This window comes from Macaca nemestrina, chromosome 3, assembly GCF_043159975.1.
Source record: "Macaca nemestrina isolate mMacNem1 chromosome 3, mMacNem.hap1, whole genome shotgun sequence".
NCBI classification, from domain to species: Eukaryota; Metazoa; Chordata; class Mammalia; order Primates; family Cercopithecidae; genus Macaca; species Macaca nemestrina.
Window position 1 is genome coordinate 141025451 of NC_092127.1, and position 26290 is coordinate 141051740.

General features: G+C 40.8%; 1 protein-coding gene across 8 annotated transcripts in view; it reads left to right on the forward strand.

Moving 5' to 3' along the window:
- The window catches only part of LOC105477237 (Fraser extracellular matrix complex subunit 1), a 488217-nt gene that overhangs the window by 263584 nt on the left and 198343 nt on the right, over positions 1-26290 (forward strand). For all 8 annotated transcript variants that reach the window (XM_071093546.1, XM_071093541.1, XM_071093547.1 and 5 more), the window contains 4 exons: positions 100-240; positions 1576-1752; positions 13966-14106; positions 18232-18375. In XM_071093546.1, coding sequence (XP_070949647.1) covers positions 100-240; positions 1576-1752; positions 13966-14106; positions 18232-18375 — 603 coding nt within the window. The remainder of the gene's footprint in view (positions 1-99; positions 241-1575; positions 1753-13965; positions 14107-18231; positions 18376-26290) is intronic.

Genomic DNA, 26290 nt, shown 5'->3' on the forward strand with positions numbered 1-26290 from the left:
CAGAGGGACTAAGAGTCCCAGGCTTGCGAAGCCCAGTCAGGAAGTGGGCGCTTTATTCACCCCGTCCCATGGTGTTCTCCCTCTCACTTTCTTCCTCAGTTTGTCATAACTCGTGTGCCAGCTGCTCTGGGCCCACAGCCTCTCACTGTACAGCCTGCAGCCCCCCCAAGGCTCTGCGTCAAGGCCACTGTCTGCCCCACTGTGGAGAGGGCTTCTACTCTGACTACGGGGTCTGCAAAGGTATTGTTGGTGTCACCATCATTCTTGAGAGGCTATCCCACAAGAACATAGATTTACTTCTTTCAGTAATATAACTTTCCAGTGTAACTTTTCTTCTAGTGTATCTTTTATGGCTATCCATACATTATAAACATTTTTCATTACAATAGTTTTGCGAAGGGTTGATCTGAAAAAAATTCATTTGAAAATTTGTGAAGACACTCAAAGGGTTATGATTTTTATTTTCTGGCTGTTTTTAGGGGGAATGTTATTTTCTTTCCTGTACATTAAAACAAAATAGAACCCTTGCCTCCTTTCTCTACTCTCCTACCTTTGCTAATGTTTTTCTTAGACTTCATTTCGTTTTTCCCTGAAGAATTTCTTTTTGGTAATGATATTACTGAGCAAACTGAGAGTCACTAGCGATGCCTCTGGGCTGAGTGAAATGGCAAAATCTTAAATAGCTGTTTGCCATAAAGGCTTTGGGCTCCTTGGGAGGGCGATATCATTTAAGCATTTTGAAACTAGAATATTGGGAACAAACACTTTAAGTGAAATCAAGGTATATTTATTTGTACATCAGAATTCAGTGAAATCACTGTATATTTATTTGTACATCGGGATCCTTAGAACAGAGTTTGAGAATAGTTACAAGAAGAACGTATTTGAAGTAGGAAAGCTGCAACAACTGTTTTGGAAGAGAAAATTGAGAGAATCTTTTAAAGAACAGGAGAGTTAATTGTATTCAAATATGGGCCCCAGATAGTTTGACTACCTTATTTGGCTTTGCTTTTCACCAGTAGCCAGGGTAAGCAAAACACGGTGATGGATCATTGCTGCTCAAAGGGGCCTCTTTCTTGTCTAGAAGAGCAGCCTTAACCCAGATAAATTCTAAGAGGAATTTGTTGCCTGGACCCCATTGTAGTGGGTGATGCATGACTCATAGATAATAACACAACCGCTATTTTTGCAAAAGATACAGTAATGGCTTCCATATGAATGGTTCTAAAAAGCTACAATAAAAACCAGGGGTGTAATGTTAAATCGTCATTTAGTGAGTGTGTTTCTCTGGAGAACCAAGCCAATATTGTCCAGTTTTCTGGTTTTGTTTGTTTGTTGTTGTTGTCTAGCCCAACAGCCCTTATGGGACCTGGGAGAGGTGACTGGTTAACACCACCCCTCATTGTTCCTTTCACAAACATTATTATCACTCTGTGCTTTATATAGAACATTAGAAAAATAATACGCTGAAACGCTGCGTTTGGTGAACTTTTCTAAGTGGGTTTGATTTAATGAAAGATTTGCAACATACGTTTGATCCTTGTATTATTTTCTGCCTTTTATTTCCATTTGCAGCCTGTCACTTCTCCTGCCTGGCTTGTATGGGTCCTGCGCCCTCTCACTGTACTGGGTGTAAGAAGCCAGAGGAAGGACTGCAAGTGGAGCAGCTGTCTGGGGTGGGCATCCCCTCTGGCGAGTGTCTAGCCCAGTGTAGAGCCCATTTTTACTTGGAGAGCACTGGCATATGTGAAGGTAAGCATGATTTGAGAAAGTGTTAGGTAGCCTCTGGGCTTACCTCTTGAGAGATCCTGTAAGGTGGGACCAAAGCCAAGAAGAAGATCTATGTTTCATGTTAGAATGGTTCCAAGATGCTTGTGAATAAAGCAGGAGACCAACGTGCAAAAGAGTAGCCCCCACCAATAGCCTCCCTCCCTTTGTGAACCATAGATGATCTTAAAGAGCTAATCCCTTCGACTCTACCTTTTCCAAAGTTCCATTCGCGGAAGTCTCAGACAGAAATTCTTTCAGGGACAACTATGTGTAGTTACAAAAGACTCAGAGCTCATCGTAGAACTTCATTTATTATTTCTTCTAATTTGCTACTCTGAATATGAATTGGTCCCTTCAGGGCAAAATCTGGACTTCTGTCAAAATTTAGAAGTGATTTCTGCTGTTTGCCTTGACATAGCATCTATAGAGAATTGATGACATCCTGAATAATTTGACTCAATAGCCAGGCCATCTATGAGGAGATGAAAGGGAAGGGTATAGTTTCCTTTCTGTTCCCACAAGTAGCTGCCTTGCTGTTGGGTGAATAGTTTGACTCTAAAGCTACCTAAAAAAAAATCATTAATTTATATTTTTCATTGTAAACATATGTTCATTAAAAATTTTATAATCTACACACTACCTAAAGCCAATTGCCTTTTCCATTTTGTTATGACATCTGAGTCTTTTTTCATATTCATAGCTTTGCGTGTTTATCTTTGTAATGTAACAATAATAAGCATGCTGCAAATTCAGTTTTGTATCCTACAAGTCTGCTCACTGAAGTGGCCTCCATTTCAATATACCCTTACAGGGAAATGTGGGTTTCAAGACTAGGTTAAAAATTTTCAGACAAAAGGTGTCATATGGCACAGTTGGAAGGATGCAGAATTAAAATGCAGAGACCCAGGACCAGACACTTAACCTCTCTGAGTGTTTGTATTCACAGCGTTAGAATAGGCTGACTTGTAGCCTTTTTGCTAGGCTCAAAGACGGTGAGGAGTGTCGAAGTTGCTGGTAAATTGTGAAGCCCTCCTGCTCCGTAGGTCCGAACCTCCCTCCATATACTCAGGTGTCCTGGAACATCATGGGGAATCCCCTGTTCCCTGGGAGGCTCCAGACTCCAGGGGATTTTCATGGTGCCCAGAAATTGAGGGGAAGGTCGCCACTCTCCAGACATCCTGGTTTCTACCATGTATGCATTGCCCAACCTCTCTGTGGCCATTTAAACTCCTGTGGCTGTTTTTATAACCACTTGTGGAATATGGGCATCTTTGTTGCTGCCGAGTGGCAGTGCCATCCCAAGGCACACGCCACACAGCCTTCTCCTGTGGTCTGGTTACTTCCAGGTGCCAAAGTGGAGGGTGATGTGGCTTTTTCCTTAGGGACCCACAGACTCCGGTGGGAGGGGAGGTGCTGGGGAGCAAGGGGTGGAAAAAAGCATTTTTCTCCTCTGTTTAATTGCTTCTCCGTTCTCTTCAGTGGGTTTAGGTTTGCCAGACAAGCTTCCTCCAGCCACTTCTGCTTTCTGGCAAAGCCCATATCCCCTAAAGAAGATAATTATAGTGCCTAGCCCTGCTTGATATGAGGAAAGTACAAGGATAAAACAGAAACAGAAAGCATAACTTCTCTCTCCCTCCCAATCTCCCGCATTGTTGCAGAAGTGATCTGTGATTTGATGGAATCTGTGAAACTAGTCTGCATAGCTTTACACAACCTTGAACTGTGCACCCCGAGGTTTTTAGTGGAAACCACAGAGGAATTAGACCTCCAGGAACACCAGTCTTTCCAAGAATTCAGAGAGATGCTAAGTGAGACCCCTGGCTTTTGTGGCACACAGGTTGAAAGCAGAGAAGCTAGAAAAGCCCACAGGAAATTCCTCACTGTAGCCTAATGATTCTGGTTTTCTCTTTGGTACGGTGCTCCCGTGAAAAATCAAAGTGACATCTTCCTAGACCACTCAGTGCAGTTAGGTCCTTCTTACAATTTTGAGCACCACATTAAACATTCAAAAATGGGGAAGTTGGAGTGAGTTCAGAAATAGTTAGAATTGTAAATAATTAAAAATTAGAGTGACCAGGGTTTTTTAGCCCAGAAAATAATATGACCATTTATTCAATATCCACCATGAGTCAGGCACTGTGAGAAGTACCTTACTGGTGTTGCTCCCTTAGTCTCAATGCCAACCTTATGGGATCAGTAGGACAACTATTGTGTAGGAGCGGAAACTGAGGCTTGAGGAAGTTGAGGTTGTGATGTGTTCAAAGTCATGTAGCCAGCACAGAGTAGAATCCAGTGGGAACCGAAATCTGGTATCCAGTATCCGTGCTATAAACCGTCACGCTACTGTATTCCAGTGGCTAAAGAGTTCATATGACCAACTGTTCAAGGTGGTACAGCTCCTAGTCTCCTTTCCATACAGGGAGAGAAGCACAGCATACGAATGCTTCAGGATTAGAACATCTTACATTTAAGAAAACATCCTTGACAAAGGGAAGGTTTCTGGGAAGCCCTTTATACAGGCACCTTTAAAAAGATTAGAATCTGACTGGGCGCGGTGGCTCACACCTGTAATCCCAGCATTTTGGGAGGCCAAGGCAGGTGGATCACCTTGAACTCTGGAGTTCAAGACCAGCGTGGCCAACATGGTGAAACCCCATCTCTACTAAAAATAAAAAAAATTAGCCGGGCGTGGTGGCATGTGCCTGTAATCCCAGCTACTCGGGAGGCTGAGGCAGGAGAATTGCTTGAACCCAGGGGGCAGAGATTGCAGTGAGCCGAGATCACGCCGTTGCGTTCCAGCCTGGGCAACAAGAACAAAAGTTTGTCTGGAAAAAAAAAAAAAAGGTTAGAATCTAATTCTGCTGGAATGGTTTAATTGTGGTCCCATGTGAAAGGACTGAATTGACCTCTTGAGTCCCTTGTAGCCCTGTGACTTTATGCTCATTAACATAATAGTATTAGGTATCCTACATATAGCTGTCTACTCACGTTTATTAGCAAATCCCTGTGCAGTCTCCACTAGGTAGGTTGTTGTACTCAATTTACAAGTGATGAGAATGTGGCAGAAAGAGGTTAATTGAGTTGCCTAAGATTCCATTGGGAAACTGAGCACAACTACCAATTGTTTCCATCCTTACCTGAGTGCTACGTGTGCTGATTGATGTATTTCCTGTCACTCATCCCTTATCTCTGGAAACCTTTCTGCCTTCCCATAATCTGTTCCATTTTCAATTCTGCTGAAGTGTTGTCTATGAATCAGGCCTGGGAGTTCTATGAGATTGCATTGGGCTCTTCTTCTCACATCTTCCCAGAAATATCCTTACCTCTCTACAGAATATTAAAAAGGTTCGATGGGCATTTGTGTACATGTGTGTGTATGAGTGTGTGCACACATATGCACTACTGAGGGTTTCTTTTACAGCACCTTTAGTTTCAAGTGCTTCTGTAAGGAAGAGAAAACTGTTTTCCGGAACCCTCCTTCTTCCTTTGAAACTATAGCACAGAGTGATTAGAATATTACTGCAGCTAATTAAAGGGAGAGATAGATTCGTTATAGGAAGAAGCAATTTACTTAGACACTGAAGTGGTGTCAGAAGTTATCATAAAAGTTTTTACTTTGAGCCACACAACAAGCCCTAGTGCAGGATGAAGAAACAACACTACAGATATTTGACTAAAATCTGAGTCTGCAATGAGAGGACAAAAAAAATTTAAAATTAACAGTGATCAAAAAGAACACTACTTATTGGAAGCTGGAGGACAGTCTGTCTTTATTCATTCCTCCTGCAAATGTTCGTTGAGTGTATCCTGGGTGCCAGGCATTTCTAGGCACTGCGAATATACTGTCAAATGGGTCAAATGAAAATTCCTTTTCTCATGGAACTTGTATTTTAGTGAGAGAAACAGATAATAAATAAATAATGAATGAATGAATAACAGTAGCGGCAACAAAACCCATGGATGCTCGTCTGTGCCCAGAAGCCCCCAGCAAGGTAATGGAGGGGAGAGGAATGGGCTGATGTGACTAGAAAGCAGAAGAGCTCTGGGAATATGGGGATGGCCACTTGTATGTATTTGTCCTGTGCTTTGGCTCATCAAAAAAAATGAACTGGGTGCTTCAGAAGGCAGAACTTTGACTTCATATTTCTTTTTCAAAAGGCCTCTATGTTTCCAATGTGTGGCTAGAATTGCTGGCACAAAAGAGAGTTTGTTGCTAATTGTAAAAGATTGGAGACATTTTCAATAATCAATCCAAATTGTGCACATTTATTAACTATTACTACTGAGTATTAGCTAAAAGAAGAATTGTAGTAATTGTAGTAATTTCATCAAGTCGATCTCATGAGTTTAGCTGAATGTTCGCTAGCACTGACAGATTCAAGTGACTTCATTAAAAAGCAAACCCAAACCCAAGAAATACACATCAGCCCCTTGCAAAAAAAAAAAAAAAAAAAAAAAAAAACTAAACAAATTACAACAAATTAATAAAAACCTGTGTCATCCAAAACAACATCAGAAAAACATTTTTTTACTTTTTTATCAGTCTTCCTTCACTGATTCCCATGCCTCTGTGAGTGTGAATCTAGATGAGGGCAGGGGGAGGTGTTGCTCTGCTGCACAACCCCAGGGGTGCTATTCTCATAGCTACCTTTGTGCCTGGCTCCTCCTGGAGTCGCTAGTGACAACCGGTGTGGCAGTACATGGCAGCCCAGGGATGGACAGACAGAGCAAAGGATCTAGAGCTCTATGTCTCTTGGAGGCGTCTGCTACTGATGTTCCTTGGATCTGTTTAAATTGCTCAGCTCAGCCTCTGATTCTCCTTCCACTTTGTTTGAAGGATTTCTTTTTTCTTTTAAAAGGTTTAATTATTTTGAAGACTTAGCTTTTATTTGAGGTCTCTCTAGAACAGAATTTCTCATAGGACTCTCCTGGGAATCTTGTTAAAATGTAGATTGAGATTAAGTAGGGTGGGAGTGAGATCTGAGTTGCTGTGTTTATAACATGCACCTGGGTGAGGCTGTTGCTGCTGATCCCTGGACCACAGTTTGGAGAAGCAAAGCTTCTAATCAAAGAAGCAGCAGCTTATCACTTCAGCACTGGTATGCTTCTTTCTCTCTTCAACAGTTAGTAAGACATCCCCATTTTTGTTTTTTCTCATTCCATGTATTATACATATTATAGAAACTTTAAAAAATACAGATAAGGGGAAAAAAAGAGAAAAAGAATACCTATTACTATATTTGGTTTAGCAAATAAAAATTCAGGCTTTAGCAAGTTTTAAAAAATGAATAATTTTTATAGTATAAGCATATCTCTAATATTGCATAAGATATTCTAAAATAGGCCGGGCGCGGTGGCTCACGCCTGTAATCCCAGCACTTTGGGAGGCCGAGACGGGCGGATCACGAGGTCAGGAGATCGAGACCATCCTGACTAACACGGTGAAACCCCGACTCTACTAAAAATACAAAAATTAGCCGGGCGCGGTGGCGGGTGCCTGTAGTCCCAGCCACATGGGAGGCTGAGGCAGGAGAATGGCGTGAACCTGGGAGGCGGAACTTGCAGTGAGTGGAGATCGTGCCACCGCACTCCAGCCTGGGAGACAGGAGAGACTCCGTCTCAGAAAAAAAAAAGATATTCTAAAATATGATTTATCATTTATCTGAAATTCATATTTAATTGAGTGTCTTGTGTTTATCTGTCAACACTACCTATAACCCTTTCATTTTGAGATTACTACTTTTAATCTTATGGCATAAATTCGGACAGTTGTTTATATAACACACACACACAAACACACATACATGTGGGTATATATCCCTTTATAGTTTAGAAAGTCCTCACAACCAATAATTTTGTTGAAAATCTTGAAAGTTTGCATATATCTACTCCTGCTTTATAGATGAAAAAAGTGATGCTTAGGAGGAACCAAATAAAGAATGATTTAGCAATGAGGGATCCTGGGTTCTAATACAGGACATAGTTGCCCAGAACGTATTTACTTACTTTCTTTTTATTAAGCTCAGATTCCTTTTTTTTTTTTTTTTTTGGCATGTCACACTAGAGCTTTACAATTTAATTTCAGGCCAGGCCATCCAATTAATAATGAGCTCAGTCGCCATTACACAATTTGGCAGTGGTGACTGGGACTGAATATGAACATGGTCAGGTCGATTAGATTAGCCATGTAATTGCCCCAATTCCGTGGCAGATTAATAATGGAGTCTTTCAATTTCCACACAGTTCAGCGTGAGGATTAAAGATGATATAATTTTGAAGAAATTACAAGCTTTTACTTTAAAAATGAACTCTGTACAACAATAACGGGTTTTACTTACACATTGTCTAATTTGTTATCTCAGAAGAAACATGGTGCTTTAAAAAAGAATGCAGAGGTAATAAACATCCCAACAGTCCCATCCCTGCCTTTTCATTGTACTTAGATTGCTGATGGAGCTTTGGTCAGGGATTTATCAGGGGAATTTCAGCAACTAAATGTTTCTAGCCTCCTAGGGCTGGGTCTTACTGCACAGAGCAAAATGGCACAAAATTGCTAAAGGTTTAGTATCAGATTTTTAAAAAAATAATTCACCAGTTACTTTGGTCAATTAATTAACTTGGTTTAGGTGAATGGGAAGAAATAAAGCATGCTCTGTGTATTTTGATCATTTAGTTGTTGCTACGACTCACCAAAGGCCTCAAGGCAAAGAGTTTTAATTAAAGAAATACGTGGGCAGGAGTCTGCCTGCACAGCTTAAGAGTATGTTACCGTTTATGAAGTTGGAATTCTCTTCCATTAATTGGATTAAGCATATGGAATCTATATTAAGCAATGCCTTTTAACGTAGTCCCTAGAGTGCTGACATGCGCTATACAAATAGGTGCCTTCTGGTAACGTTCGGCCTTCTTCACTTTCCCCTTCTTGCTTTTATAGCATGGGTGTGCCAGGCTTTGGGGAGAGAAAGATGAAAAAGCTACAGACCATGCCTGAAGGAAAGCATGATCATGCTCAAGTAGGAGAGACTGACATCTAAGCAAGTAATTAAAACAGCATGACACATGCTGTAATAGCAGCAGTCACAAGGGACTGAAATAGCACAAAGTAGATGGGCTCTGTCTAGGAGAGAAGGTAGTGAGGAAAGATTTGTAGAGGGAAAACTTTCCATGATTAAGCCTTTGAAGGATTAATGGGAGTTCACCAGGTAAAGAAGGTAAGAAAGGGCATTCTAGGCCAAGAAAACAGTAAGTGCAAAGGCATATTTGGAGAAGTACAATGTGTTTGGTGTTCTTGTAGTATAGAGTCCAGAGAGGAGAATTGTGCAGAATGACGCTGCGATGCAGGGTGTGTGTGGGACGTTACATGAAGTCCTTATGTGCTGTGCTAAGGAGTTTAGAGTTCACATTGTTGGTATGGGTAAACTATTAAAAGATTTTAAGTAGGGAAATAATTTGGTCAATTCACATTTTATGAAGATCTATCCAGTGGATGTGTGGCGAGTAAATAGGCAGAAGCAGTGTAGGGCCGGTTAGGAAGCTGCTGCACTAACCCAGGTCATGAATGATGTTGAAGGTCCATATTAAGAGGCGGAGGGAAGGTGGGATAGATTTGATAGAGATTTAGGAAGTAAAATCAACAGAGCTTGAATGGGTTGTGGTGATAGAAAAGTAAAAGTGTAGGATAACTCCAAGGTTTCAGCATGAGTAACTTGGTGAATGGTGGAGCTACCAAGTGAGATAGGGAATACAAAAGAAATAGCAGGTAGGGGAGTAGGATGTGGGGTTGGGGATGGATAGTGAGTAAAGTTTTGGACCGATGTCCACAATTTACATTAAGTGGATATGGGATGAGCTTAGAAGTAGATGCAGAGTAGTATTTTGGAAGTGAGGAATATAAGATACTTTTGAAACACCAAAAGATATCTCCTAGGTAGTAGATTTATGTGATCAGAGTTCAGGATAAAGGTCAAAGCTGTACACATAAATTTAGGACTCACTAGCATGGAGGTCATCATTAAATCGATGGAAAAGTTTGCCCAAGAGTAAGAAAAGGAAGGGTAAAGGGTGGAATTGGGAGAAACTTCAATATTTATGAGGTGGTTAGAGAAAGAGGCTGAAAGAAATTTTCAAAGACAGAAGAACTAGATAATATGATGCCAATGCTTCCATCCATCTATCCACCCCAGCACACACACCTACCTGGCCACCCATTTAGTCATCAGAAATACATTTATTGAGAATTTATGACATGACAGGGACAAGGGACTGTGATAGGCACTGCAGGGATCATAGAGATGAAAAAGACATGATTTTTACTCTTAAAGACTTTCTAATCTAGTCAGAATAAGAGATTGGGGATGTTAAATCGTGTTCATTTTAAAAAGAAAACAAAAAAAGACTGAGCACAGTGGCTGACACCTACAATCCTAGTGGTTTGGGAAGCTGAGGTAGGAGGATTGCTGGAGGTCTGAAGTTTGAGGCTTCAGAAAACTATGATCATGCTGCTGAACTCCAGCCTGGGTGACAGAGCAAAACTCTTTCACCAAGAAAAAACGACAAACAAAAAGTAATGAGAAGAAGGAAACGGAGGGTGAGGGTAAGGGGGAGATCAATTTTGATTAAGTTTACTTATTTCAGTTTTTAGCCCTTATCACAGTACTACCATTGTGAGTCTAGAGGATTTTGATATCTACATCATATTTTGAGAGAAGCACCCCTCAAAATTTGTCTTTGACATGAAAAGCCAGGAAAGTTTGTATGATATGAAAGTAGGGACACGTTATCACTTTTTTTGTATCATTAAAAAAGAAAAACAGTAGTATCGGTTGTTTGAAATATACATGGAAAATAGAATGAATAAAAAATGATATGTTTAATTATTTTAGGTACAGTGTTTGCTGAGGTCAGGTTGACTGGACTTTATAGTCACCTAAGGACACTTTTTAGTGCGTAAGCAGCTCACTTATGCTTTTTCAGAAATATACGTACTTAGCCATTAACTGGAAAGCCAGTCTCTAAAAATGTAGTATTACACGGAGGAATTATTCATAGAACTTCTTTCAGATATCTCCCATATATGCTCTGTAATGGGTTCAGTCTTCCTTGAAGGATGTTAGACTTCAGACAGAACTCCTGCTATGAAATCAGCTTCCATAGAATGATTAAGCCTCATATAAGTCACTGAAATAGTGTCGATATTTCCAAAACCAGCACGGAATTGAAGTTTCATGACTCTTTTTTTTAAAGGATGCAGATGTTAATGTCTGTACTTGCAGAAACAGAGCATTATAGAGAAAAAAAATACTTTAAGAGGATCATCATCCAGTATATTCCAGCATATTCCTTTCCCTCTGTACCCACAGCAACTAACTAGTTCATTATCTAGTTAGTTCTTAAACGTTTCCAATGAAGTCTTCTGAAGACTGTCGTGGCAACGTTCATGGGAGCTTATTTCTAAAATCTAGTGGATGCACAGGGACTTTCTTCTGGACTTCTTGGCCTACCAGCCTTTCAACTTGTTTGTCCTCTTTACCTTCCCATTGTATATAATCGAAAAATAACCTTTATGCACATTGAGTAAGACTATTTCATTCATTTTGTGACCAAGTGAAATGAAATGTTTGTACTCATAATGCATTAATTAATCTTTCTCCAATTTTCAATTCCACAGCGATACACTTTGATTTCCTATTGATTAAAGACGTATAACAGGAAGAGCTAGGGATTTTAGCAATCTTGTAAAGTCTGATATAAACCTAATGATATCATCAGACATATATTTAGGTGTGCAAAAATGTGTTGCTTCAAGATGCTTCCCCCATATTATCCTACAAAGCTTTGTGTTAACAATATTATTTAGCTGTGTTTTAAAGTATTGCCACCTCACTTTCCTTTACATACTGTTTCACTTTGTGTTAAACATGTCTTAAATAAGGCACTAATGTATATCCTTCTTTTGTAATAATATTTTCTTAAACATCAGTTTATTCATTATTTTAAGAGGAGTCTGAAAATACTTGGGAAAAAATTCCTAGCTGTGACTTATGCTAATAGGGTTGTTTTATAATCTTAAAAAATAAAATTGAATTTGAGAAAAAGAACATTAATTAAAAATATGGATCTCTAGATTCTGTTTATCATATAGTAAAAAATACTCTTGAATAAAACTCTGTAGTATATCCAGGGACGGTGATCAAAATATTTATTAACCAGTAAGGCATGAGCACTGCCCAGTGAGAATGGCATTGACCTGAGTTCAGGAGCAGAGTCCTGGGAGTCTCCTGGTATGGGTATTAGCCTGTAGGTGCCAGGCTATGAGTGGGGCAGGGTGCTAGGGGTGGGGTCAAGGCTGCAGCAGAGCACTGGAAGGCTTAGGGCAACAGCCATATACCAACCTCCATGGAAGTAGTTCAATACTTTAACCACCAGTACTGATGAACCAGGATGTCCTAGCTGAACATTAGCTCCATATATATATTAAAGATTCTATGTTACATTTTATTAGGGGTTGGTGGCAATGGAGATCTCAGTGGTGTAAAATCACTTCTGGTCCTTCCAAGCTGAGGCACAGTGAATGTACTCAGAGGGTGTCTCTGTAGTCTGGTGGATCTTGTCCATTGGGCAGAAGATGGCCTGAAATGCATGGGGTTATCTGCATGAAGAACCAGGTCTTTGTCTTACTTATCATTGTATCCCCAGTACTTGAAGTTACTTGAGGCTCAGTGACAAATGAATGATTGGAGATAAATGGCTGGTTGTTTTAACACGTAGTTTTTATTATTCCGGTGTGGTGAGGCCAGAAGATCAGGAGACTGTTGCCATTGAAAAGTTTGTTACTCACAGCTCCAAAGAGGAAGGGGCACTCCATGGCATAAAGAGCCACAAGGGGGAGCACCAGAGTCAGTCAGGAGGCAGAGGTGATGGGGGAAACATGGGCAAGAGACTTTAGCGCCAGTAGAAAGGGATGGGTGAGGTAGGGTAAGCAGGCTTAGGATTGGCTAGTTGGGATAATTACAGTGGTCTGTGAGGTATAGAGACTGTCTCTAGTTGTCTAGTACCTGACCCCAAGGCAGGAGAATAGTAGCCTGGAGTGTAAGAGTATGATAAGGGAGGTGGTGGGAGTGTGAGTTTTGGATTAGTTAGTTTGCATAGGAAAGACATGCTCCCAAGGAAATCATTTATTATCTCCAGGAATATAGCCCCGGGAGGGTCAGTCTCTCCAAAATCTGCTTGGTTTCAGATGTCAAAGAATCAAAAATATAGATAATAAAAAGGCATGATTAAGACAATGGCTACTCTTGAGAAGTCATGCAACTATCCCTTTTATCATTAAAGGTCCAGTGAAAGCAAGCAGAAATGTTTTCTTTCTGTTTGCCTTTACTCTCTTTTCACCTGTGGGTAGTTCTAACGTAGCACTTAAGGTTAATGCTTATAGCCAAGATTTATTAAGCCCTTACTGTGTGTCCAGTACTATCCTAAGAATTCATATTCATCAGCCCAATTAGTGTCCACAACATCCCATGCAATAAGTTCTGTTTGGATCCTTGTTTTATAAATGAGGAAGCAGGAGCCTTGAGAAATGAGTTAGTCGAATTCACATAGAGCTATGATGTGATGCTCTTATTCTCTGTGCTACACTCTGTCTTTCATTCATTCTATTTCAGTAGCTTGCTTGGGTGTCTGTTGTAGCAACTAGTTTGAGCAGCTCAACATGTTGGGCAGTTCTCATCTGTGTATGCCCAGTCTCCATCTCAGAGTAGGCACTTTATAAACCTATGTGAAATCAATAAGTGAAGCTCTCACCAGCTTTTCTCTTTGATTTGAGCAACCCGATAAGCAGCAGAATATCTAGTGATAGAGAGCTGTCCCAAGGGAGGGAGAACTGTTTTCCGGCTTCCTGTTTTTTATTTCACATTCTCTGAGAATGGGAACTTAGGAAGAAAGAAATGTATGATTCTGCAAATGGTTATTTCTGTTTTGAGGCACTTGTGCTTTACTTAATCTGGGTTCCACAAATGCTTGCTTTCCAGGAGACTGCCTTTAGAGAGAAGTGTGTGAGATATGCGGCCTGTCCCTGGGAAAACCAAGTGAATGTACAGAACATACTCTGACCCAGGAATGTTAACGGGAGAGATAGAGTTACCATCTGTGTCTTGTGGGGCTTTCCTGATTGTCTCCTTTGCTTTATCTTTCCCCCAGCTTGCCACCAGTCCTGTTTCAGATGTGCAGGGAAAAGCCCACGTAACTGCACAGACTGTGGGCCTTCCCATGTGCTGTTGGATGGGCAGTGCCTCTCCCAGTGCCCAGATGGCTACTTTCACCAGGAAGGTAGTTGCACAGGTGAGTGAATTAGTAACATGCTGGGGCACATTGCCTATGCCCTTGTTTTGTCTTCAGAGCGTAGCCAGACACTGTAATTAGGAACCTTGTCATACCAGGGACTAAGATTCTGCTGTAAATCCTTGTCTTGAACTTGCAGGTTCAAAGTATAGAGGGAGGGGAACAAGTAAAATTTAGTTCTTCCAATAAGGAAGCATGAAAATAAAACATTAGAATCGGCTTTACCATAGAGACTATAATATTTGAATAAACTCTGAACTTGGTCTTCTCTTGCCTGGAAGACAATGATCTGAATAAATAACTCCTGTCATGGACTAAATAATGACCTTTATTTTCTAAAAGAACCAGAACTTAGTTCAGCATAAGTCTTTGTTGCTATGGCTTAAAAAGAGAGAGAGAGAGAGAGATAGGGATAGGGTTCTACTGTTGCCCAAGCTGGAGTGCAGTGGTGTGATCACAGCTCACTGCAACCTCACCTCAGCTTCCTGGGCTCAAGCAATCCTCCTCATTGTTGACCACCTGGGTTGGTCAACAATCTCTTACTCAATGAGGCCTCTTCTCGTGGCTAATTGTACTTCCTCACAGCATGGCAATCTCAGCTAGTCCATCTTCTTATGTGTCAGCTGTCTTCTCCTGGAATGAGTATTTCAAGAGACCTAAGCAGAAACTACAATCCTACTCAGCCTTATGAGTAGCTGAAACCATTAGTATGTGCCACCATGCTTGGCTAATTTTTTAATTCTTATTTGTAGGAAAAAGTGTTGCCCAGGCTAGACATGAACTCCTGGGCTCAAGTGATCCTCCCACCTTGGCCTCTCAAAATGCTGAGATTACAGATGTGAGCTACTGTACCCAGCCTGTGGCTTTTTAAAAAAGTTTTAAAGTTTATGTTTCTGATTATTAAAAAAATATGTACTCATTGTAGAGGGATCGAAAGTTCAGACTAGGAAAAATAAATGGGGGTTTGGGGATAAAGACAACTGATTATGCCACATCTTAGAAGCAATAAGTTTTACCCTGGTGATAGATTCCTTTTTGACCTACTTTTTATGCATGCTGTTACATAACTGAGAATAAATTAGAGCTATACTTTTTTATATTTTTTTCAAAATATAAAGTCATAAGCAATTTTCTATGTGATAAAAAGTTATATGTACAGATACGTATGTGTATATTTATTGTTTTCATGGCTGCATACTATTCTATTTCTTTTTCTTTTTTTTTAAGAGATGGATTCTCACTCTGTCATCCAGGATGGAGTGAAGTGGCATGATCATAGCTCACTGCAGGCTTGAACTCCTGGGCTCTAGTGATCCTCCTACCTTAGCCTCTCAAGTAGCTGGAACTGTAGACATACATCACCATGCCCAACTAATTTTTTCTTAACTTTTTGTAGAGACAGGGTCTCACTTTGTTCCCAGACTTGTCCTGAACTCCTGGCCTCAAGCAATCCTCCCTCTTTAGCATCCCAAAGTCCTGGGATTACAGGTGTTAGTCACTGCATCTGACTCCATTTCCTTTCACATAAGAAATGAAATTTGGCAACTGGGACACTTGAGGACACTAGGAAGATCTTTTACTTTCTCCCTCTTAATGAGGTACTGTTCTGGTTATCAATTGTTGCCTAATAAACCACCCCAAATTTGTGGCATTAGACAACAATTGTTATATTTCCCAGTTCTGAGGATTGCCGGGCAGCTCTTTCTTCAGATCCTGCAGGTGGGCTCTTCATTGACGTGTCTGTCACCTGGGTTGGTCAACAATCTCTTACTCAATGAGGCCTCTTCTCGTGGCTAATTGTACTTCCTCACAGCATGGCAATCTCAGCTAGTCCATCTTCTTATGTGTCAGCTGTCTTCTCCTGGAATGAGTATTTCAAGAGACCTAAGCAGAAACTACAAGCTGCCTATCACCTAACCTCACTGTCACTTCTGCTATATTCTGTTGGTCAAAGCAAGATAACCCATATTTGAGTGGGTGAAGGAATAGAATACACCTCTCAGTGGAGGAATGGCTTATGCACAAAATTAGGGATGGATTTGATGATCTTCATCATGGAGACAAGCTACCTTGGTGCTAATGTACTTGTATGGAATCAAGCATTTGGCACAGGTAACTGTGCACTTACCAGCCCCACTTTCCCGGGCTACAGCAGAATAGAGCAAAAGGAGATGGAGGTATTTGCTTCTTACTTTAACATGTCAGTCCAGTGTGTTTTTTAAGATCACCTTTATGTTTCAGTGACAGAGATTCTGAAAATTACTAGTTGGGATTAGTACAGAATTTTGTTGGGATTGACGGAATACTAAAATTTAAGGACTTTATTGTAGCGCTGTGTGTTGTTGTTTTTTTTTTTTTTTGTATATACAGGAAAAAAAACCATTCTATCATTATTTTATTTCTAAAAAATAGACTGTTGGGGCCAGCTGATAGGAAAAAGCTCACTGATATGAAATTATATTGCAAGTATTTCTGGAGTCAGTAAATATAATGAACTTATGACATGTTTTTAAAGTAAATTAATATTTGTTACATTAATCTAGCCTTAAACTTCAAAGAAGCGATTTAGAATGAACACAAATTTAGCTGATGATTGAAGATCAATATTACATTTGTTCTGGAATTTTTTGCCATTTTCTAAGTGTCTTTTTAATCTCTGCAGTCCCCTGGTGAGTTGCTTTACTTTAAATACTCTGTCAAGCTCAGTGGGGGAATGTTCCTGGTTTCTTTGTCATTAGGATTGCCCTTGAGAGCTGTTTCTATCCTTAGGTGCTTTCATCCTAGCCCAGCTGGTTTCTGTATGTATAAAATTGTTTAGAGGAGGAAAGTCTGGGTAGCTCTAGCTCTTCTCAGTCCATGCCTCTGTCTGCTGGAAGCCAGCAGATGGATGGTACCATGAGCAGCAGGGCACCCAGGTCACTGGAAATATTCTGATAGGGAGGAAAAACTGGGTGTTGGAAATCATCCAGAGAATGCTATATCTTTTGGACAGGCGCTTTCAACATTGAGAGCCTCAGGAATGTAGAAGGGGCGAGAGTGCTATCTTTCTAATCAGCAGTTCATTTTCTTGCTTGCTTGCTTTTTTTTTTTTTTTTTCTTAAATAACTCCTAATCTTCTCTTGGCCTCTTGCCAGAATCGAGAGGCAGTTGACTTTACTCGAAATCTGTGCCTTTGCTTCCCACCAGCCGCATGCCAGGATGGAATTCATCAGTTCCTGCAAGATCTACCCAGCCCCAGCCCCTCACATCCCCTCCTGTTGGACTCAGACCTGCTTAGACCTCCTTGCCCTTGACAGAGAAGTTCTTAAATCTGCTTCCATGTGCTTGCTCCTGCTGCTGCCTTGGCAGCGTCAGTGCAGCTGCAGCTGCAGCCGCCTTTGATTCTTTGCCACCATTATCCTTATTGCTTACACCTTACCGTGACTCACTTGGTTTGTTTCAGTGTCATACCTCTTGTTAATTTGGTGGTTTTTCTGGAGAAGACATTGCTTTGGCATAACTTTGCCTCTAAGGAATTGAACTTCAGAAGCAGCTCACGATACCCTCCAGAAAGAGGACTTTTTTCTGTTTTTTGTATTTTAATTAAGTATTGCTGATAAAATAAGCATCCCAGTGGTGGTGGCTTGAAGGGAGGGCCTGGATGGCCACTGACTCTAGACAGAAGTTGCAGTATAGTTTGCTGTGCATGGATTCCCCCTTCATCTGCTAGAAATTTCTGAGAAGCAAAATGTCCCCTTCTTCTCCCTGTCCCACTCATTCTCTGAGTCATGGTATGTTAGGGTCAGGAAGTTTTACCACTCATATTTCTGCTCTGTGACTGTGATTTGAACTTCCTTCATTATACAGATGGGGATGATCATGCTGGTCCCTCTGGAATGTGTGGCCGATGGCTCACATATTTATAGTTCTAGATTCCGTATTGTGTTCACGGGCTGTAGTCACCTTGACATCAGAAATGCAGTCCCTAGGTCAGGTCCAAGGCTGTGCCAGGCTTGCTCAGGAATCTTCTAAAGATGATTAAAGTTGGAGGTCTGCTCTTAGTGTAATTTGTGGAGTGCATTAAATACTTCACACATATACATGCTGAGCTGCTAATTCCAATCCTGGTTTTCGTCCCCCTGCCAGAATGTCACCCAACCTGCAGGCAGTGCCGTGGGCCGTTGGAGTCTGACTGCATCTCCTGTTACCCTCACGTCTCTCTTACCAATGGTAACTGCAGGACCAGCTGCAGGGAAGAGCAGTTCCTTAACCTCGTGGGATACTGTGCTGGTGAGTGAAACTCCTGTGGACTCCTCAGAAATCACTGGGCAGCTGCCGGGGCTCTTCATACCAGGCTTAAGGGGGCTCTTTGTCCTCAGATTATGAGCTGTTTTATAGGAGACATTTGTCTCATGTCTGGAAACTCATGTTACTGCTTCCCCTTGGGCATTTAGTAAATACTTGTGGATTGAAATGGAACTTCTAATAATACTCTTGCAAATCCTGAAAATCTCAGACTCTCATATTAATGAAGAATGAAGGGATGATAATAGCACCTTTGTATGCATTCAGAACTTCTTCTTAAGATAGCAAAAAGTGTTTTGAAAATAAGTCACTCCAAGACTTCCTTTCTCTTGTCTGCATTTTGTCCTGCTTCTTGCTGTGGAGAACCTTTGCCATCAGCCCTAGACACAAAATTTTAGAGAGATTAACCTTAAAGTAGATCAGTTGCCTTCGGAGATGGGATTTTTTTTTTCTTCCTCATTTTAGAACTCAGATCTTAAAAAAAAAAAAAAATTAGGAAAGCAGTCTAAAATTTGAATAATGTTAGAACCAGACATTTATGTTCATCTATCTAGTCAGACAACAAATGTGTATTTTTGAGTGCCTACTAATGGTCAAATGCTCAGAATACAGAAAAAGATGAAGGAGACAATGACTCCACCACCAAAGAGCCTAGAGACTGGGGAGAAGAATTTACTGGGTAATGGGTTATTATATATTTCTTGACCCACTTTTTCAAACTCTGGGACAAACTTGTAGAGCTTTGCCTTTACCAGCTGTTGCCTCAGCTCAGAAGGGCTGAACTGGGTGGATCCTGGGATGCTACTGGGCAAATGGGAAAGGTGAGAAAGTGTGCTGGGAGGTCGGCCTGGCCGTCAGGTTTGTCTTGGGGCAGGGAGGAGGCGTGCTCAGTTGTCTAGATCACAGTATCCAGCAGGCACATTCAGTCTGGGATGACGCCAATATGTCAGCTGTTCGGTCTGGTGGGTTGAGGGTGGAGTGGGGCACAGCAAGTCAGTAGCTGTGCTCCCTGTGGCATGGTCTAGGTGAGCCATTTATTTTTGCACATGACAATAAAGACTAGACATTTTGGTATTAAGGTCTATATCCTAAGAAAACCAAACTGTCAAGCACAGGGCTGCAGCCCAGAATGCTGGATTCAGAGCAGAAGCGTGTAGAGACTGTGCAAGCATTTTAGGTGCAATAAAAAGTGGAAATTCAGAGTCCAGGATTAAGACTAATCAGAATCCCTATGAGCTGTAGGATGCGAGTCTGTTGCTAGCGATGTCCATCGTAGTCAGGACTGTCTTGGAAAGTGGGAAAAATGGGAGATAGTAGTGCCCACCCCTGAAAGAGAATTTGGGGATGGAAAGGGCTGTTATTACAGTTTGTATGTTTGAGTTTAGCTACTTATTATCACTTTAGGACATGGAGCAGATACTCTGAGAATTAAATGGCTCTCTACATGGCTAAAGCGTATTGGTGGATATTTACTGAGAACCCACTGAGCACAAGGTGCCAAGTTGATGTTTGAGGGGGATACAGAGGTCTTCTAGGCTACTTAAGGAGGTGAACCAAAGACACAAGCATAGCTAACAAATAGTACAGAGCGATTTAGGGACAGTAACACCAACCAGTAATAAGGGCTGTAGGAGTTCAAGGTAGGGAGAAGTAACAGGATATGGAAGGCATTATGCGGGGGTCAGGGGGGAACCCAAAATACTTCCAGAAGAATAACCAGGATCCTGTGAGACAGAGGGAGCTCTGCTGAGCTTTCTGAGCATGGTTTCGCCAGGAGACAGGCCCAGCAGGTATAGCACATGGGCCACTCATGACTAGTGAGTCGTCTAACCTGGATGAAAAGCATGGTTGGTATTAAAGCATATTAGATAAAATGGTTGGGAAATTTAAATTCAAACCAGAGTATAGAGAGCTCAAAGTTTCAGGCCAAGAAGTTTTGATTAGATCTTGTGAGCAATAGGGCCATGAGAGTTTTGGAGAGGACTGTAGCTTGACTAAGGGTGTCTTAAGGCAAGAAACCTGCAAGCTGCATGGAAAATGGACTAACACAAGGAGAGATTAGAGTCAGGGTGAAGAGTTAGAAGGTAGGAACTGAATTATATCCTTCATGATGGCTTTTTTATTTAAAATCTAACTCAGAATGTGGGCCCTAAAAATTTTATGCTAGGGCATATTTAAAAAATACATGTTTATATAAGGAGATTCGAAAAATTTAATTTTTAATGAGCTCTGTTCTCTCTAATGTCCAGAGTGTTCTTTGATAGTAAATTAGGTGATTAGGACTTGCATTAATTTTTTAAGGCTAATAGGGAACCTTTAGAATGAGAATCATGGGACTGAGCTAAACAACTATGGAGTCCCCAACCCGAGAAGAGCAGGTCCTAACAAAATAAGCTGAAAAGGAAAATCTTGGTTGTCCTGGGAATTGGGTATATTAAATAATGGTTTTAAATGAGATAACCATTGTCTGGTGCTTAGCAATCATTTGTTGATTAAAGACTGGTGTAATAGTATTTATTATAGAAAAGTTTGAACAGTAATTTCAGTTATTGAAGTTTCAGAGAACTGTGCTGACACCAAAGTTTACTTTTTCACTAAGTGTATGACTTTTCTAAACACCCCTACTTTCCTCTGTAGCACTGTAATGCATTCACTCATGTAGAGTCATCAAACATTTGTGAAGCCCTTGCTCCTTGCCAGGCATTGTGCTGGACTCTGGGGATGTAAAGACAAATCAGATATGGTGCTTGTATACGAGAAATGGACTCTTTAGTGAATGAAGGTGTTAGTTTGCTAGGGTTGCCATACCAAAATATCACAGACTGAGTGGCTGAAACAATGGAAATTTATTTTCCCCAAGTTTTGGAGGCTGGAAGTCCATGATCAAGGTGCCCGCAGGCTTGGCTTCCTCGGAGGCCGCCCTCCTTAGCTTGCAGATGACGGCCCTCTTGCTGGCTCTTCTGTGCACATGTGCCCCTGGTTCTCTCTGCATGTCCTAATCTTCTCTTCTTATAACTATATTGGTCACACTGGATCAGGACCCATCCTTTAATATCCTTATTTTAACTTAATTACCTCCTTAAAGGCCCTATATCCAACTTCAGACATTCTGAAGTACTGGGATAGGGCCTCAACACATGAACTTGGGGGGGACTAATTCAGCCCATAACAGAAGAGAGTGTGCGTTTAGTGTAATATTGCTGTGGTACTCTGTGCACAGCACAGGATATGAGATAAGCCTGTGGGACAGGACCCTGACCCACACTGGAGGCTGTGTATATGAGTGTGTGGAGTGGGTATGAAAGCCTTCCGGAGGATGTCACAACTGAGGTGATTTTAAAGGTAGTGAGAATTAGAAGAGTTTGGAACTTTGGAGGCAGAACAGTTCAGAAAATGGGCCAAAGAGGATTATCTATTGAGACACCCATAAAGAGGTGAGTCCTGTGAGAGTGGTGGGAGTTGAAGTAGGAGGGAGCAGGACTGGTCTGTAGGGCCTTGGCACACCCGTGGGGATGCCTTGAAGGTTCTGGGAAGTGTCGCAATTGCATTTCTGTGAAGAGAAAGACCTGTGGAAGATGGCTTGGAAGAAAAGACTGAAGCAGAAAGTTCTTTAGGAGGTAACCACAGTAATCCAGATGACAGAAATCCTTTAATGAGAATGCTGCTGAGGGGATAAAGAGAAGGGGTCATGATTTCACCAGGTATTAATAGTATGTTAGGTTGACTCATCTCAGATTGCTGTTTTGTCTGCAAAATGGTCCAAGTGGCAATTTCATATGATTTAACGTAATAGAAGCAACAGAGGTTGGTGCTCCCTCAGCCCTGGGGGGTAAGGGAGAAGGAATTTTGCAGATAGTTTCCACGTTTCTGGTCACAGAAATTCGAGGGGTGGGAGTACCATTTACCAAGGGTAGGAATAGATCTGAGAGGCAGTGAGGAAAAAACAGTATGCTTGAATGTGGCCAAGTTGAATTTGGGGTGACAGTTGGACATCCCAGAGTGTCTCTCTAGGAGGAGGATAAAGGTATAAGTGGACAGGTTTCTTACTATAGCTACTAGGAGCTTGTCTCCTTTCTCAGCGTTGACCTGAACTGAAAGTCCTGGAATTGTTTTTAACTAAAGTATTCCCTCAGTCAGGTCATAGTTAACCTCATAGAATGTTTAGGTGACTTTTATCTAAACTCAGGAGGGTATTAGGAGAAACCATGTGATGACAGGCAAAGCTGAGGATCATCTACCTTGTGCGGGGCCGACAGTGGAATGTCCTCTCCGTGTCCTTGGGAAGTCCTAGCTCATAGGAAGTCCCGGAGGAGGACCGTCTCTGCCCGCTCTTCTGTGTATGTCTGAGCACCTCCAGAGTGGCAGGGTTTCCTCTCAGGATGCGTTCTCTATTTGACTCATACCTGAGATCATCATCGGAGACCTCGTGATTGTACTTTAGCTGTTTAAAAAAGAAAATGACAGAATCTAGCACACTGACAAGAGTAAACCCATCCTGGGAGCAGGTCCAGTAACCTCAGTGTGTCTCACATATGAAGATGGCATATGTGTGGGGTTTCTTCCTCCAAGTCTATCAAAGCAAATATAAACTATGTGAGATTTAGGCCACAGCTGAAGGTTTTCAACAAAGATAAATGAACTGAGGTGAGAGGCAGCTTTGCATAATTGCGGGAGACATGGTTATATGCTATGGAAAGCCAGGTTTTCTTCTGCCATAGATTGATTTTTTTTTTTTTTTGGCCCACATCTCAACAACATTAACAGAAAACTCCAAAGGCTAAGGTGCTTTCTTCATTTCTTTTTCTCACCTAAAAGCTTTCTCTTGTTCATAGAATACAGTAACAATTAAAAGGAAAACAGATAAAAACCTGCGGTGGGGAGGGGAAATGTCCACATGCAAATGCATTTCTTTAAAAAATGCTTTGAGTTTTGTGGACTGCCTGATGGGACGGTTGTGTTTTTGAGTTCTTATATAGAAAGAAGATAATATCAAGGGTAATATTGCAGAGGGGAAGACCTGAAAAATTAAAATACTTGTTTTTTTTGGGGGGGTAGTGAAAGTCTTGGGTATTAAAAAATTGTTATTGTTTATGAAGCATTTTTTAAATGCGGGTTTGCTCTTTCCACAAATCTGTGTGAGAATGGAAGCAAAAGAAGATAAGTATCAGTAAAGAAATATTACTTTGAGTATTTTCATACTATATTCCTATTCCGCAGAACTCAAATTCTAAACAATGGTTAATAGGTGTTACGTGTAACAAAAACAAAAACAAAAAACCTCCTGGCCAGATAAATTTAGGGTTGACTCGGTTACATAAAGGTAAGCAACTTTCTTTATTGCAGGATTTCTGAAAACCTTAAAAATACATATGTGCGCTGTGAATCTTTAAGATGAAGATGGCTGAACATCATTTCCCAAGCATTGAGGACCCCTTCCCTTTATTATAGCCTCTTACAGGGTTAGCCAGTAGTATGCAGAACAATATTTTGGAAGTTCTGAACTAACTGATATTAATACTTGGAACAATTGGTTTGCACCTGCTAAAGGTAAAAGAAAATTATGAACCCGTACACAGGTTGTGGACCAACTGACTTCCCTCCATCCCTTCCTCTCTCCCTCTCTCCCTTCTACCCTTCCTTCTTTCTTTTCTCTGTGGGCAGGCAGAGGGGTCACCCAAGGAGGTACGTGTTTGCCACCTTTTTGCCTGCTGAAGAGCATTGCTATTAACATTTTTCTTCCACATCATAAACACTTTTGAGTCCTTTCCATGATTTTTCCCTTTTATTGTCACCATTTCTGAAAGAAGGGCCCTAAAAATGTGGTGAAAAAGTAAAATTGCTCAAAGTTAAAGAGCAACATATCTTTATTTTGGAATAAGCTGATACAACTGCAACACTGAATAATGCGGGGGAAAATCCCAGTTCAAGTTGAACATAATTAAGTACCGGGAGGGAGCCCTGTATGAGCCAGGGCACCAGCTCTCTGTCTCCCCTCCAGACACAGTGAGTGGAAGCCAGAGAAGTGAGAGCCAGTTCTGTTTTAAAGCAGCTTCTACTGTGCGGGGGAGGTGGATTGGCACCGCCCTACATCTTGCTGTGGCTGCTTCTGCAGTTATAAATGGAAAGGAAAGGAAGAAAAGAGCCATAAGCTTTAAACATGTAGCAGTTGTTGCCTTATTTTGATCACCAAATCCTACCCATCCATCCCTCAGTGCCTGGCTCAGATCCCCTCCCCTCCAGGACCAGCTTCTTCTTGGCATCTCCCCTGTTAGAATTTCTAGTATGCTGATTATTTCTGCCATTTACCTAGCACTTGGGCTTTGATCAGCTCACGTTCTCTGTGAGTGATCTTTTTTTGGGTATCTAATAATAGGTGCCAGTTCTGAGGGCTTATCATATGAAAAGTGCTGTGCTAATTGCTTTGAATGTATTTTGCCATTTAACATTCACAGTGATCCTCAAAGGTAGGTACTAATTTTATCCCCATTTTTACATATAAGGAAACTGAAACTGGCTAAGAGAGGTTAAGTACTGACTCCAAATGATAAAAGTCAGGAATGATTGATCCAAGATTTGAACCCAGAGAATGTGATTCCAGAGTCCACATACTCAACCATTTTGTACTCCATGATGCAAGTACAATTGCTTGCACACAATCGGGGTTCAAGAATGATTTTTTTTTTTTTTTTTTTGGTTGGTGAATTAAAAAGCAGATTGGTAGGTGGATTACTTGATTGGCGAATTAAAAATCAGTGTGATAAATAGAATGGTTTGGAGAGGCATTGTTGGGAAACATTGCACGAACTTGCTGGTCTGTTTTAAATGCTAAGGAAGCTAATTTAGACTGCCATGTGCATTCCCATTGTATTTGATCCTTATTAAATGAATAAACTTCAAAGACAAACATTAATGCATACTAAATTTTAATAATTCATATCACTCCACATTTACTTTCTTTTTCAATATATACATACATGCATTGTTTTCAGTTGTAGTCAACAGCTACTGTATTTCTTTGTTCTGTTCTCTAAAATATCACTTTAAATGACATATTTCCATATGTTGGCAAATATTGGAAGAATCTACATAATTGTCATTTTTAATGCCTAAGTCATTTTCCGTTTGTTTGAGTAACTTAACTTGGCCATTTTCCTGTTGTGGATCTGGGCCGTAAAAAGCAGGAGATAGATTTACTGGTTGGTCCATGACTTCCAAGGCTACAGCTGTGATTAGATATGTGTTTCATGTCATTACTAATACTAGTAATGGTGTGTTTATGAATTTTTATAATTTTCAAAGCATTTTCTCATGGATCTTCTCCTTTAATCATCCCCAGAAGCCCCCGTGAAGAACTGGAAATGCTAGTAATTCCCATTTTGTTGACTAGTGAATTAAGACTCAGTAGAGTGCCAAGCTAGCACTTGGATGGTCCTCAAGAACTGTTGGGTAGAATTAAGGACTTGAATCAGCTGTCCTCATGTCTAATCCTCTTCTAATGCCTCATATGATAATTACAACAGGATCTTTCTTCTTAGTGTGAGTCATATTTTGGTTCTTATCGCTTCTTTTTCACCGTTCTCTTTATTCCATCTAGTCCTGTTCTTCTATCTCTGCATTTTTTTCAATTTGCTTGTGTCTTCTATTTTTTTTAACACTTGCTTCTTTATTTTCCTTATCTTCTTTTTTTGTAATGTACTTTCTTTTCTTATTTCTCATTTGTCACCCTATCTCTTATTGCTTGAACCGTAAATTGCATATCCACCCTCTCTACAGAGCTTTCAATGATTGTCTCTTCCTTGTTCTCCCAAATTTTGTTTTATTTAAGAGATCCGTCTGTCTGCAAAGGGATGATTGAATATTTCAAAGCATTTTTTTTTTGAGCTTTTCCTTTCAGGAAAAA